The 16,664-nt window shown below is 38.4% G+C and overlaps 1 protein-coding gene and 1 long non-coding RNA gene across 2 annotated transcripts in view; one reads left to right on the top strand and one right to left on the bottom strand.

Annotated features, from left to right (window-relative positions):
* The window catches only part of LOC148425771 (plectin-like), a 39,605-nt gene extending 38,224 nt beyond the window's left edge, over window positions 1-1,381 (bottom strand). Inside the window, exon 1 of the mRNA XM_088409552.1 lies at window positions 1,309-1,381. Coding sequence (XP_088265678.1) covers window positions 1,309-1,381 — 73 coding nt within the window. The remainder of the gene's footprint in view (window positions 1-1,308) is intronic.
* A 3,012-nt stretch (window positions 1,382-4,393) lies between these two features.
* On the top strand, window positions 4,394-16,424 carry LOC148425770 (uncharacterized). The gene is made up of 3 exons (XR_015865072.1): window positions 4,394-4,540; window positions 16,083-16,258; window positions 16,333-16,424. It is a non-coding gene; the product is annotated as an uncharacterized LOC148425770 (long non-coding RNA).
* The last annotated feature ends 240 nt before the right edge of the window (window positions 16,425-16,664 follow it).

The following is a 16,664-nucleotide window of genomic DNA, read 5'->3' as shown; positions in this document are numbered from 1 at the left end:
GACACAGCAGGCTCCAGATTCGGAACACACCCATTAATGTGATCTGCTTTTATGCACCTCCTTTTGTGTCTCTTTGGGAAAACAGGTAAAAACCACAAGGAGTGTTAAACCACCATTTATTATTGTGTCTGCTCTGAACTATTAAAGGCGTTCTGTCATAAAAAGTCAACTCTTTGTTGCTTTTAACTGTGTTACAATGTTGATTTCTTACTTCCTGGTTAGAAATATCGGAACCATAAAACTCATATTTCGCCAAACGCCATCGTCAAATCGCCAATGTGTCAAATGTGATTTATATACGTAATTTTAACTGTGGGAAATGGAACAAAAATACCATGATCTAGGCCATTCAGGGCTACAAAGGATGTTGCTCACTTGAATGTCAGAGTGAAGTGTAAACCTTGTATTAGGAACAGGTCCAAATTTCTTACACCCAAAGCAGTGTGACCTCTGGTCATCAATATAGTCTTTTATCTTATCAGCTTAAAGAGAATGATATGACCATAGCATAGTGACACACCCAGTCATGAGTAAGCAAAGGCCAGACATGTAAACCTTTTACAGTAGTTGCTATACAATTACTTTACTCAAACATGATTGAACAGCATCGACACTGGATGAAGTGGACAACTACTTTAATTAGTCCCCGTATGAAAATAACGTTTTTTCTTATTTCTAACTGAACTTATTTGAACTATAGCTATCTCTTTCTGTGTGCCAGCAGGGCTGTTTGCCAACTAGAACCGAGTCACAGATAAACACAAGCATGTTTCCTAAAAACTGATTTCAACATGAGTTGCTCCACGGCTCATGTGGTCAATGCATTCTCCACTGTATTACCTCATCGTTTCCACTGTTGCACACTGTTGATAGTGGCTAAATCTGGTGTCATCAGACACTAGTTTTCAGACCCAATCCCCAAAACAGTATAGCAGCCAACAATATTTTACACTGGTATCAGTCCTTAAAGTGAAAAAATCAACAGTAGCTATGTCTGTAAAATCTACAGTATTTTGCCACTGCATGGCATGAGGTACACATTTATTTCTTGAATAACCAACTTGTCATACATATCATGAATGCAATTTTACATTGAACTAAAACTTGCATGAATGTTATTGCCCATACATATCGTAAGATACTCAATATATGAATATTGGTTTGAGGATGAAATTTTAACTGGTACCCAGCTATAAAGTATAATGACTAGATGCTGCACATAATCATAACGAAGCAAGGTAAAGGGAGAACCATTTCAAAAACAGTAGCATCATGTTTGAAAGACATTACAACTTGTCATACAGGTACCTTTCCTGTTGTCCATAGCCTTCAACATCCCTTGGTAATAGATTTCATCTGAGGGCATCCTCTCTCTGCCCATGCTGTCAGATGAAAAATTCCTGTACCGCTGATGTGAAGAGGCCATTGTGTGTCACGGCTGTTTCACACAAATAATATTCCTGATATCAAAATATCATTGAAACTGGTCTTGGCTCTTAGTTTTATCCCAGCAGTGCTATGGCCCTGGTCCGCTCACTCCTTGAAAAATCTACCAATGCCTTGTCTCCAGCCTCTGAAGTTCCCCACTCCTTGACTACGATCAGTTGTGTTTCTTTATCCTCCTTGTGTGTTTTTCCTTTCCCTTTTCTCCGCTTACCCAGTCCCTTTCATAGTAAATGGTGCCTGTGGGCAATAAAGTCCAGGCCTGTCTTCCTATGTGTCGATCTGAGTGTGTATTTAGTGGAGGACATTGTGGGTAGGGCTCTAAACACACCCTAAGCCAGAAGAAGAGGGAGGCGGGCGAAGTGAGGCAACAAGCGTGCACTATCACTTAATCATCCCATTTGCAAAAAATATCACACACACCCTTTAACTGAGTCACAAGGGATAACGCAGCACACACAAACAGTATGCATTCCCTGGCTAACCTAAACGCTTACAAACTATCACCATATGAGGCTTGTCAAAAGTATGAACTAGCATAGCAGCCCAAATAAGATGCCGGAACAAACTGATGCGACATCACACATGAGCATACAAGACAGACTAGCAATGTAAGCAAACATATGATGTCATTAAATTTGCCATTTGACACTGAGTAAATTGTAACAGCACATTAGACAACACAGGCTATTATTAAGAGGCAGAAATATACTCTAAGGTTCACTTTTGTCTGTGCACGAGGCGCACATTAGGACCACCAATAAGACATGACTTATTAAATATAACCAACAAAACTTAATGAATGTTTGAACCTTAACAACACCAACATTCCACTAATTGGTGTCAGAGTAATAACGACAGCTATAGCTTCCGAAAAACTATCTACGGTTTGGCATTTGGAAATTTGCAAATAACCAAATGCCAAACCGTAGATAGTTTTTCTCTTTCCGTGGATAGTTTTCCTCTATTACAGTCAAAACCAACCCACACGCACAAATATACACACACATTCGCTCTCACAATGTTAATTATTATTTTTGTACATAATTCCTTCAGAAAACTGGTTTGTTGCGAACTGGTTAATTAGTTCTTAGAAGATTTACGTTTTTAGTGGTCAGCCAGGCAATCTAATGGAGACATAATCGTTTCATATCAAAATTGCTCCGATTTTATCACTTAAAGTGTGGATCATTTAGTGACATCTAATAGTGAACTAAGGTGTCTCAGAGAGACCATACTTTGCAAGCCTACGGCCAATTTCTCGAGGAAGTGAGTGAGTGAGTGAAACAGAGAGAAATAGAGAGCTAGAGAGAAAGAGAAAGAGAAAGAGAAAGAGAGGCAGAGCATAAAAATTGACTGCCTACAGATATTAAATTCCCAATGTGACGCACCGACACTTATTTTCATCAAGCACAAGGATACGTGAGGGGCATACTATTTTGGGGGTCACGCTTTGTCATTTCCAAACACTAACGCACTTTTATCGGTCATGTAGAAAGCAGCAAGATAGGGCAACATTTACAGCTATCCAGGCATAACAACTACTGTATACAACAACAGTATGGACTGTGAAAATTGAAATCTTTCAAATTAATAACTTTTTATTCACCAAATATTACTGACTGTCCCTTTAAAAAAAATAGTGCGGCCTGGCCCTTTCTCTTGAAAATAGATGCTTGAATGACTGCTATCAGCCATCAGCAAATCGGTACCAACTAATTTCACATTTCCGTTGTTGATGGGGTCTGATCTAAACCTATGTGGATTTTGTATTTATTATTTCTTGTAAGTCAGAGGGTTTTTCCCGGAAGTGCCAATTACTACTTGGAAAACTTTAAATAACATGCAAATTGCATGCAAATGGAAGATATTATGTGAAGAATGTTGTTCTCAACTGTTTACTACTATAAGGAATAAAGATTTATAATTAATGATATTTGAGTTGCTTTATGATTATACCACTCCTCCCTAAGGGTAGGACTTCTGAATTGGAAGGCAGGATGATGTCTCCTGCTGCTCAATCTAAAAAACAAAAAAACAAAAAAACAAAAACAAACAAACAAACAAAAAACCCCAGAAACATTTTTCTTACTTTTTTCAGCAGTGAGCTGACTATATCTGAAGATGTATTATATTTCATCACCTTTTCTGACATCAGCTGCTGGGGCGACCAAAGCCATATTTCTAAAATAAATATTGAGCCAAACCTGTACAAACATGATGGTGCAGCATGTGTCAGTATATGTGAGTCTTTATGGGTGTGTTTGCTCATGGTGAGCTCCGTTTTTAAGATCAAGATACACACCCTTGTAGTTCCATTGAATGTCTAGGCAAGCTTAGGAATTCAGGAGTGGTGCATGAATGGGTAATTTGGAGCCAAAAAGCAAAGTAATTGTGGTTTATTTTTGAAAGGATTTTAAGATGCATATAACTTTCCGCATTCTGGATTTTAAGATGGGTATAACATTGTGCACTCAAAAAAGTGGAAAGTGATGTTTACTTACTTACCTAATACTATTTTTAATATTTTACCAGGGGAGCTTTTGATTATATTTTACAAGTTTATTCAAATAAAAGCTACCTGAGGGTTGAGGAACAAATTCATCACCTTCAGGTAGGAAGACTGCCACTTTAACATATGAGCCATGCTGCTCCTGCTGCTATAAAGCCAAAATACTTCAGTCCGACATCAGAAGTCAGGATGAGTCTAGGCATCAGTACGTACAGTACAATCGGAGTAGTTTAGAAAATGATGTCGTAACGCTGGAGCCACCGGTTAGGGCGATGTTTTTGGCTGATTCGATATATTGAATCCATGTCGAAACATTGTAACATTTGATCACTCTGATTGTCTGACAGAACAGGAAGTGACGAATAGAACAGTATGTGAGGGAAAGTCTTGACAATTTCACTCATTTCGTCGCTCTTCCGCATTTCGACTTACAATTTCACTCTGATGACTTTGTAACTACCTCGCAAGAAAGATCGGATTTGTATGCTATGACAGGAAGGCTAAATCGACAAAGTGATGAAAGTCGTTGACAAAATGAAGAAAAGCCATCCAATGGAAAGACGGGGACACAGATGGATATACCAGGTAGGTGTTCTGTCAGCATTGCACAAGTGTCGAGGGCAAGAGGGTATGCATTGTTTCCATTTTAATGTCCACATAAAGGCTTTGAGTAGAATATTGCTGGTGTTAAGTGGAAGCCGGAACCCTAAACCCAAGAGCCTAAAAACATTGCTTTTGGTCTTTTGAAGACACCAATACGACATAGCATTAGTGGTATGGCTCAGCTAGTACGGTGGTAAAAGAACCTTTTCTACTTTCTTACTGAAAAACTCTCCATGTAAAATATCCTTAGAATTGCACTGAGTGAAAACAGCTTTCCTTTCTTTTTTCAAGTACTGGTAACTATTACTTCACATTCTTTATAGTGTATTTGACATTGCTTATCAAGATTTAAAGAATTGTTGACAACAGAATACATCATTCCATTTGATCTAATATGTATGATAAAAAAAATGTGGTAAATAAAGCTTCCTGACTATTTCAGTTATTTTTTTGTAACAGCATGGGCATCATAACTGAATAATTGCTTTAGAATTGAATGAGAGTTGACCATCAAATTATTATGTCTCACAACAACTGAGGCAAGTAAGTGCATTACGACACTAATACTCATTTCACTAGAAATAAGAAGAGCTCAGATTTTGAGATTATACTCTCCTAAAATCTTGTGAGGTGATCTTGCTTTGATTAAAGAGCTCCAAGTTGGCTTTGACAATGGAATTTCTTCTTTGAGCTTCTCACGCCAGGGGTCGCCATGTTCTAATGGCTCAAGTTTTACAGTGAATGCCGTTCCGAGCGCAACGTTCCCATTTATCTGGGCTTGGGCCAGCATTGGCCATCTCTAGTGATATTGTATCTTTTGAAACTACATGAAAAGAAACCATGTACTGCATACCCCAACACGACCAAGGTTTCTTTATTGGCACACAGTGTTGGGCAAGTTACTTCAAAACTGTAATGCATTATTTATTACTTATTACTGTCATTTCAAAGTAATTAGTTAGATTACTTTATTTGACATGTAATGCATTACACTACTATCGCATCACTCTCACAACCATAACTGGAAATATTGATTTTTTTAAATGTTTTTTTTTTTTTTTTTTGTATTTTAATCCCTTCATTACCTAGCTTCACAGCATAGTGTTGCAAAGTTTATGCTGTAGGCAAAAACAGTTATTGCATTTCACAATTTCAATTTTAATGTTCAAATTGAAGATCAGTTGGCTAGGTTAGGGACATGTTTCAAAAACAGATGCTTTCGGTGGGGCTAATGTTAGCAGCTAGTCTACATCATTGTTATTGTGTATCATCTTGATATACATTTACCTGAGCTATTTAGAGTATTATTAATAGAAATTGTACAGTGAAAATTTGCGTTAGCTTACCTTGCCATTATTGCTAGTTGCAACAGGGATCTTGCCGATAAGTTTTCTAAACGCAGGTGAATCCACTGTGGAAAGCAACAGCATGTCTCCTAACGAATCTTCTGACCTTTGTTGAATGTTATCTCTCTGCGAGAGGGCGCATCCCTTCGAGTGTTTTCTTTTCGCTAACGTCAACGTCACCGCTCTAAATGGTTTGTCAAACTACTGGTCCTATCCTACAGTTTTTAGGTGTCACGCACAAAGTGCACCTAACAATGATATTTGTCTTGTCTTAATCTCTGACAAACTGAAAGTAATGGTCATATGTCCATCTTGCATACATACTGTCCATATTCAACCTGCCGTTTCATCTCAGCTTTAGTAGATCAGCAAGTAAACATTTTGCCCAGACTTTGGTCTTCAGATCTCGCAATGTTTATGGTGAATTTGGGGGGGAGGATTAGGGTTAGGGTTACCACTTTCAGGCTAAAAATGCATTTTAATGCATTCCTTTACTCTCATTTGTAAAGAGTACAATATTACTATTTTTTGTGTGTAATATATTAGATTACTGCGTTACTGTAAAAAGTAATACATTAAGTAATTAAATTACTTTTAAAATGCATTACTCCCAACACTTGTGGCACATATATTGAAAACTTGAGCTACTCATGGGAAACACTTTCAGGAGACTCAAGCCGACTAAAATGCTGCAACTATGGAACACTGTTGCCATGAGCACTTTCCTCCACAAGGAAGCTGTATGATTAAGGTCTCAAAATGCCGATTGCGCGACTCCCTCAAACCGCATTAAAACCAGATGGAACACCCTAATCTTATACGAGCAGCCAGAGCTTGGGGACATTTTTGAAGACAGCATGGGTTTTTCGCTACACACAAATTAGGTATACCACATGACTATTTTATGACTTACATGTATTTCATTATTCATATTATTACACATCTTTTGAGCTCCACAAACCTCTTATATTAGAGACAATAAAAGCAATTCCGGTCCACTGTATGGGTCTCCCCAACAGATCTGGTTAAATAAATTAGTCCCATTGAATTAAAACTTGCGAAGTCACACAAAACACACCAGTGTTTTGTTGTTGTTGTTGTTTTTTTTTTTAATCTGGATTCTAGTCATAGCTTGTACCATATGTTACATGGAGGTTGGCAAATATGGCATCTTGTTTGTTAAACTGTTTTACATTTGTGTAAGGTTTGAATCAATATTTGCTTTAACAAATACCGATTTACCAATACACTAAGAATTTTCAAGCCATAGTTCTATGAATACACATTGTATTTGTGCTAACTTTATAGAATTGTGCTACCTTTATAGAAGACTTAACCTCAATTTAAGGATGGACACTGACCCCTGAACAAATTCCGATGACAAAAGAAGGCAAATCCTGAACTCTTTGGAAGCTTTCCAAAGAGATTTTTCTGTGATGGCTAGAACTCTACCATCGATTTATTGTTCGTGCTTGGCTTGTCTTTCATCCAGAATGGCAGGTCTTCACTAGTCCATTCAGGTAAGGGTGTAAAAAATATTGCATTATCTGGCCCACCACACCCAAGCCATAGAAATGGAATGTTGATAAAAGTAGGAGTGACCTTAGCACACCCTAGGGAATACATTACAGAACTGTCTTTCTAAGAAGAGGAGGAGACTTTTGGGAGGAAAAAAAAAGAGGCAAGTCTGGATAACTGCAAAATCAATCACATATCAGATCCTAACTCTGCATTACTCTGCATCATACACTTTTTGATTGCAAAACAAACGCCATCCGATTGAGCCTCTTCACGAGAGTTACATTATGGAAAAAATTGCTCTGTAATGGCTGAATTTTGTTTGGTTTGTCCATCTGTTAGCAGTACCATAGGGATTCCTGGGAGGGAACAATTATGTCGTGCACTGAATTGTGAATCTAATTTGATTTACTTTTTGTAGATAGGAATACATTATTGTTATAATGTTGTGGACAGTAAAATATGTAGTATATGATTATTAATAGGCTCACCTATATATTGAGATGAAATATGCAAGTTTTAACAAATTAACAAATCCACCAAATATATGTTTGTTGAAAAAGGGACATGATGGGGTGTCTTATTACTGTCTATTTCATACTCTAACTTGATCAGCTAGAGTAGAACTTAGACATCTGCGTGAGATGATTCAGTGAAACAATTCATTTTAAGACCTGATTTAACTCAACAAGCCTCTGGATTAGACACGACAGCTGAGTTTTAAATTAGCTCAGTTTTGAGCTGCAGAAGCCTAAGAAAGCCTCCACAGGCTGGCCATCATGTCAGTCGTTAAAAATGATCTATTTAGCCTGGCTCGGTATGCAACCTGGTGGCATACAGAGCTGAGGGTGGTGAACTTGCATCGGCCTTCAAAGAGATCGAGTGTCTCCCTCTGCAGGTCAGAGGATTGCATATCACTTCATCAAGGCTGACACTAAAATGACGTGATATACTGTTTCTTTTTTCCTTTCGATTTGAATTGCGACAAAGACAATTTTAATATACTACAACAAAGATTCATATACTGTACACACATATATATATATATATATATATATATATATATATATATATATATATATATATATATATATATATATATATATATATATATATATATGTATATCAGTTCCCATTTACTATGTGATACACCTTCTTTAAGACAAGTGTAATAATGTTTGCTGACATTTTCTCTTACAAAGTTGTCTTATTTGACGTTGCCCACTCTGTGACAACTACCAAACTTCGTACCAATCAAACTTGACCCAGCAAAACAAATAAAGGTTTTATATTCAGCTGTCAAAAAGATTTGTTCTTCTGAACGCTTCTGTTTCATCGCCTAAGCCAGGAAAAATCTTTTGGGCTTCCCCCATACGTTGTGTTTGTTGCTGTTTCTCTGTCAACCTCCCCACAAGCCTGAGAAGAACTACAGGGCTATTTATTACTTAACATAAGACTTGGGAAACACTTCTCTTTTCTTAGTTAGGTCACGCATTTTTTTTCAATGCTGCATTATTTAATGTGGCCTCCAATAATTCACACCTGAGTGTTTTTTTACTTTTTTTTTTTCTGAGTATGTTTAGACCAGCAGAGAAAACCTTGCTGGTCCCTAAGGCCCATCACTGCAGCCGTGACTTTACTAAGTCAAAGCAGGTTTGATATTTGATTGACTGCTAAATTAAATAAAAAAAATAAAAACAATTCAAATTGAAAAAACAACAGAAAAAACAAGACTACATTTTGGCCACTAGAAAGCAATAGTACAGCCACAACCAAACTACACCGTCCAGAAAGAAAGGGAAACCTGTAATGAAAATATTAGTAAAAAATAATTAGAGGTAATTTTGTATTGGCACTTTTTTCCTTAATCATTTTTAACATTTATTTCAGGTAGAAAATACAATTATAATTTTATTGCCAAAGTTCAAGCATCATATTGTGGTCTGCAGTTGCTATACATAATTAACAACAAAAAGGGTTTATTTGGTGCAATTCTCACGAAGTCCGCAACATCCACAAATAGTATGGGTTGTAAGTAAATCTATAAAATATATTTATTTCAGCTCTGATGATTAGGCATGCTGTGCTTGTTGTAATATGTGCTTGATACTTTGTTAATTTAATTGTTGCAATAAATTTGGTTCGAGCGAGATTCAAAACCTCACAACATAATACATTCTTTTCAACATCTAGGAAGTTTTTAAACCATTAAAGCCCTTTATTGAAGTACTTGCAATTCACCATCCTCAAAAACGTCACAAGACCTTTTTTAAATTCATTTACTTCACTCACCGTTAATCAATTACTGTTAAAACCATGATTATATATATTTTTATTGTATAATTTGATTGCAGAACTTGGGTGTCTTGACTAGGCTTTAGCGCAATATGCAAAAATAGCAGAGGCTTAAATAATATGTAAAAAACACTTTGCTTGAAAAAAAGAAAAACAGGGTAACATTTCAGCCACAGTTGTCAAAGAAGTCCATAAAGAAGTTGTCAAAGAAGAGAACCCCTGTTTAAAATTTTAGGAAGCAAGGAACTGCCAATGTGGAGTAAATACTTTTGAGTCAGTGGATGCTTTTTTGCATGGAAGAGACTACTAAATCTAGCTCTGGGTACTTAATCTTCAGGATGTGACAATGTTTTATGTGACACAGTTGATGATTTTCCAGGTTATATCCGTAAGGAAAAATTTACTCAGTTTTCCTCCTCAAAGAAAATGACCTCTGAACTTGGACTGTAAAATCTAATCTGATGATCACCTTCACTGAGAGAGCAAATATGGCAAATGTGTTATTTCAAAGCACCGTCATGTCTGTGATATGCCACTGTGATATTTTTACAAGGCCAGGCAAAAAAAGAACGACTTGAAGGAAATTCCCAGTAAACTAAAAAATGATAAGGGTTTATTTGCCACACGTCTCATTTGCATAGCATATAAAAGAACCCAAAACATTTTGACGCAAACTCAAATATAATATGAGGAATGAAACGTTAAAAGTGACTTTAAAAGAACTCAGGACTGATATTGCGCAACATTTCTCTGAATGCCTCAGTAACTTACTTCCATATGATTAGTACTGCTGACAATAAGACGAGTCAAAACTGGGGCTTTGTAAAGTATGAAATTGCTCACTCGGGACATTGGACTGTGACACACCATTCACTGGAGCAAAAACAGTACACAAGTGAAGTCATGTTATTTTCATTGTATCAAACTGTGTTTCGGACTCTAACAGCTGATCTAGTTAAAAGACAAGACTTGATCATTTCCTTATATCTAATGTCACTGTTTAATGATGGGGCATGGGGAGTGGTTTCACAAGTAACTTCGCATCATTGTGCTAGAAGTGTTGCAACGTTCCCCGTCAGGGCTGGGCCTACCGAATGTGGCACTCAAGGCAAGATACCAAATTGAGCAACGCTTGTAGGACTTACAGTAGCAGTTCACTCACTCGCTGTTGCAGCTGACACCAGGGGTCGCACTACTTGTTGCTTTTTACATGGCGCCATTCCACCTTGGTCACAGAAGAATGTTAATGCCCATGTTCTCACATTCACATGCACGACACAACAGACTAGGTCCAAAATGAGGCAGCGCTGGGAGGGACGAAACAAAATCCCAGAGGTTAGGTATTACTCGCTCGCGACTGCAGCTGTCAAAATGTAGAATTAATGCGTCTAATAGAATTAGTGGAAAGCAAAAACCTGAGAGCCTTGTATTGGGTACCATGGTCATTTATGACTCCAGTCAAATGTTCCGTACATACATAATATACAAGGCGGCTTAAGGCCAATCTGACCATTTTCATTGATGATTCATATACGTTTACAAAACGAGTCGTCTTTTTTACATTGCCTTTTACTCATGTGATAATGTCAAACATCATCTTAAAACATAAAATGAATCTATTTTTAATTTTAATTAATGAATGACAAATTTGCTACTGTAAAACAAAAAAAAAAATGTGTATGAATGGCATGTACCTTTATTGCCGAACTATTGCTTACAGAAGTTACAAGTTATAAACACCATTAGGATTCAACCGAAAAGGAACTAAATACCGTAAACAACTCATCATGCACACTGGGGGGAGATGAGGTGTCTGTTAAAAAAAAGCTTGGAACAAATTAGACCATTTGAACCTATTACGATTCTCTACTTCTGCTATGGAGTTGTGTTGTTTGTATGCATTAGTCTCCATTTACTGCCACCTGTTCTATGGCAGAATTTCGGCTGACTGCGGGGGAAGTCGCACCAAGTATAATGGGCTGCACAACGTGTGCCGGCGAGATTCGACACATCTCCTTTCCCTGCGGAGCATTCACGTGTCAAGCCTAAACCAAGCTTAACAACCTTAATACACAATTTTATTCAAATTAAGTCATTTTTGCTTAAAACTAAACCACTGCTCTTCTATTGTATATATGGCACTATATATAACCGCTTTGGCGAGAACTCTGCAGAATGATCAGTCTGTGCGCTTGTAATTGTGATGAGTTGTATGGAGATTTACATGTGGGGAGGGGGTTGGGTGTGGGCAGATTAAACAGAGGGACAACGCAAAGTGAGGTTGCCCCTTTAAAAATAGCTGCCATGCAATGTGGGAATGGGCGTGGGGAGGGATGGGGAGGAGGAAAGGAAAGCTCCATGCTGCTGCAAGAGCTGAGAGTTAGTGAGCGGCGCTTATCACTCATTGGTGAATTCTGCTATGTGATGAAAAATAAAAATAAAGTTTGCAGAAATGGGCGACGAGAGGAGGAGGGGTAACACTCTCAGTGCCACAGCGTGAGTTGAGAGTTTGGAGCCTCACTGAAAGCATATGCACTGAAAAATAAAAATAAAGGTTTTACCCCAAGAAAAGATACTACGGTTAGGAGATCACTGGGCATGGGAAAGAAAGATATGGAGGGTTTTACTGAATATATTTCACACACTTTATTTATGCACATGCAATGACTTTGTGAAGATGAACATACGCCCATTACTTTCAGTTCGTCAGAGATAAAGACAAGAAGAATATACAGTAATCGTTTGGTGCACTTTTTGCGTGACACGTAAAGAGCTGTCCGCTTTGCAAATAGGGACCAGTAATGTGACAATCCATTTGGAACCGTGCCATAGTAACATGAAGTTATCGAAAAGAAAACAAGCGTAGGTTAGAGATTTGTGGCAGAGTATTTTGTACGTAGAAAATATGCTGCTGCTTCCCACATTGGCTTAACCAGCGTTTGGAAACTTTGTCAGCAAGATCCCTTTTGCAACTAGCAATACTGAGAAGGTAAGCTAACGCTAATTTTCACTGGACAATTCCTATTAATAATAGTCAATAAATAGTTCTGGTCAATATGTATCAATATGTGTGGCAATATTTTGGTTTTCCAATTAATTCAAAGATTAGTAACATTTTGTCTGATAAGATAGACTGTTTGTAAACACTGCAAAATGATCACACCAAACACCGTAGCTAACATTAGTTGTATGCAAAGGTATTTGCTACACTACCACCCAAACCTGAAGCTAAGCACACCTTCAAAAATGCCTCCAAAATGTCAAGCAACAATAAGAAATCATTTTGCATCTGATCTGGTCCCATCAAGTTTGACAGTTAGCACAATACCACATGCTTTTTTTTTTTTTTTTTTGTGTACACCAAGCTTGAAATGAAGTGATTTTTGAGCATGGATTTCAATGGATTTTGGTGGCTGCTCCACACCCCTGAACCAAGGTATAAAATCCTGGCTGGCGCGACACGAGTCACAGGTCACACAGCCGACTAGAAACTACTGTTGCCCTCAGATTCTGCCATGGTGTCTCCATGCCTCCATGGTGGAGACAAAACCATTCTAAATATCCTTTGCTTGTTGCAAATGCACAAGTACACCTTTCCATAAGTGGCCATTGAGCATGTTTTTTAAGTCCCTATCCCACTGAGGATTAAACACTAGTGAGTGTTCGCAAAGTTAGCGGCTCTTTTGAGCGCCTCAGGATTCCTTCAAGGTCGCAAGAGATCGTAAAATGTCACCTGAGTTTGCCAGACTGTACTGTTCTTGTCACAAAGAAATTTGTACTTTCAAAATTTCTTTGCAACCACAGGAAAGTCCAACCTCTGGGAGTCTTGAACAAACCATGAGAAGATTAAAAGAACCGCTATCTTCACAAACACAGGCCAGCATTTGGCCCTCAGTGCGATAGGGGCTTAAATCAATCAATAGGACCTTGCTTCATATGTGGAAGTTAAGTCAAATATTAAACTATTAAAATCTCAAGATGTTTGTTCTCCACAACCAGATGACATTTTTATATTGGTAATACAACAAATGTGCTCGCAAGAGAGAAAACTCTCAGATAAGAGTTACAAATTCATTTTACTGTAAAAACAGGCTGCAATTGACGAGCAACCCCCGCCTATTGCCCGAAGTCAGCTGGGATAGGCATCAGCAATCCTACGGCCGTTGTGAGGATAAATGGCTCTAGAAAACAAATGAATAGATGTATTTAACAACAGGTACTGTAGTTGTTTTGGATGGAATTTCAATGCCTCTGCAGGTTTCTCAGGCACAGACACAGACAGCTTTTTAAGTGCTAAGCAAACAAGACAAAACCGGTTTGGGAGGCACGGTTGTTGGAAAGCTGTCATCTGCAACTCTGCTGTAAAACAACATGCCCCTGTGTGTTCTGTTGGAATAGGATCAGTGTCACACATGCCTCTGAAACACAAAACCAATACAGTCAGCTCCCCTATTATTACAATGAGGGTTAATTATTTTCAAATGCAATTTGAAAAAAACAGTAAAAGCAGACATTAATATTGGATCTTACAGGCACAATATAGCATTCTAAAATCAAATGTTGGGGAAAAAAAAACAAGTATACTGGACCACATATTTGGCATATTAGAAAAAAGGGAACAATTTAAACATTTTAAAGGGGCTGTATGCTGTATTAAACTTTCCACAGTTAACGATTGGCATATATGATTATATTCTACCTTTGGCAGAGTGGTGATGCAACTTCGAGTTATATTATTTATTGTTATATATTTTATTTTTTTATGCCCCTTTTCCGTTTTTGTGTGATTGTAGGTTTGCAACGACCAGGTGTCGTATTTTATCGTGTTGGGGCCCAGGATGGGTGAGTTTAAGGGTGGGGGTGGGATAAAACGGTGCAGAACATGGGTTGTACCGTAGTTGAGCCTACTCGTTGGCATCTGCTCGTTCTGTCCATGGTTGAAAATCAATAAGGAAAATTGGAATAAATATGAGTTATTGTGGGTGGCTATATTTCTAAATTAGACACCTGGCTTGCCTAAACTCTGCCTCTAACCTTGTGGCAGTCACATCCCTTTCTGGCATTGTCCTTGTGGACGTAGGTCTACTCAAAAATGGGTGAATGTAAGAAAACATCATTTTGGGGATAGGTTTTTGTTTCAGAATTAGTGTTTTAACATACTGTACCTCACAGTTCCTAAAAATTGATGCAACCTATTGCTCTCCATTTGATGCCTGCAAACTATCTTTCAGTCATTTTACTGCGTCTTGCATTTATTACCTAGTTTGTGTGTCTGCTCAAGGTCCAAAATAGAATGATAGTCACAAAGACTGGGGCCTGAGAGGTTTGTAGGCATTTCTTAAAACAGAAGAAGGTAGGGGTGATGATTATGAGCCTGGTTAATGGTGACAGGTGTGGTCTTCATGGTTGGGGGAGGAGGTGGTCAGAGAATAGTGTGACGGCATGGGTGTGGAATTTGCATAGGAGACCCTGTGCAAGTATCCTTCCTGAAATCCCCCATCGAAGAAATATTTGTTTGCGCCACATATTGTATTGATTCAGCTGTTGGAAAATCTTGGTTAAAAAAAATGGCACAAAGGCCACACCCTTCTCTCAATGTATTCTGATCAGTAATCACCTAAATCCAGGTTTAGCTGTCATCTTTATTCCCATTCATTTTACTTTTAGCTGTTGGAAGTCCCCCTCCCTCCTGATACACCATTGAGACCTGTAATATCAACCACCTTTTTTCTTTTGTGACATTCTGGTGAACTGAGTCACATAAAAAGGAGAACTGGACCACCCTATCGATAACCCTGTGGCAACACCCCATAACCAAATGTATATTATTAAACACAGTGAAGTGAATTGGTTAATTTAGTTCACCTGATAAGCGGCTTAAATTTACAGGCCCTTATGTTAAAGTCACCATGAGCAAAAAAAAAAAAGATGTGTTGAGATGGAGTTTGTTTTAATAACCCGGTAAAGGCACATAGTGTCTGTCTCTTCAGCGTTTGACAAAGAAGTAAAATGAAGTTAAATAATGTAAACACTTGTAAAGTTATACGTAGTTTTTGTTGGCAACAAACTCTGTTCCTAAAATTAGCATTGGGTGCAGGTTAGGGTGGTGGGCGGCGGCTTTGGCGCGGCCCTCGATTGACACACTACCAAATAAAATAAAGCAGTAGGGCAGCCAACCTTAAACCAATCCTCTCATGAACAAGTTTAAATGTGGCATGTAATGTGTGCTACAGTAGATGCCAGCTGCTGTGAGTGCAACATGAACACACATACAGTATACGTATGATGTGTATTTGTGTTGTGTTTGTGCTAATATGTGGTGGAGCACCGGGATCACAAGACTTCCACCTTGTGTTTGCTCAAAGAATTTTGACAGCTCAACTCAACAAACCGGCGAAAGAGAGAGAGACAGGACTGGACATAGACACCACAGCAACCCCAATCCAGTGACCTACCGGGTATGATCTTCATCTAAGAGATGATACAAAGAAGAACAGCAAGACGAAGACGAAGAACACAAAAACTGAACAGGACTGATGAGGTGAACAGAAGAGGAGAAGCTGTTGTTTGTTTGCGCTCAACTGCCTCGTTTCTCTCTTGTGTTGAATTTGACAGGCTGCGCCTGCTGCTTGAATCCGTCAGCCCGCTCCCCTATGGCCAGGAGAGGAGGGACAACCCCAAGCCTAGGGAAAAGGGCAGGGGCTAGGGGCTAAGAGGGCTGGATGTTCAAGCAGAGAGGGTTGGGGCTGACTAAGGTCTATTAATATCTACCATAGCCAGATGATCACATAGTGTCACAGTTAGAAACTGATGGAAGCACTCTGGCGGGACATTTGGCAAATTCACCCATGGAGACGCAAACACAAATCAGACAGATCCCCATCACATGCTCCCGATGAGGAGAAAAGACACTAATCCCATTAAAACACAGCAACCATATATGAGCT

Source organism: Hippichthys cyanospilos, chromosome 3 (genome assembly GCF_059441005.1).
Source record: "Hippichthys cyanospilos isolate Australia breed blue-spotted pipefish chromosome 3, RoL_Hcya_1.0, whole genome shotgun sequence".
In the NCBI taxonomy this organism is placed as follows: domain Eukaryota; kingdom Metazoa; phylum Chordata; class Actinopteri; order Syngnathiformes; family Syngnathidae; genus Hippichthys; species Hippichthys cyanospilos.
This window is presented reverse-complemented; position numbering and strand designations above follow the sequence as displayed.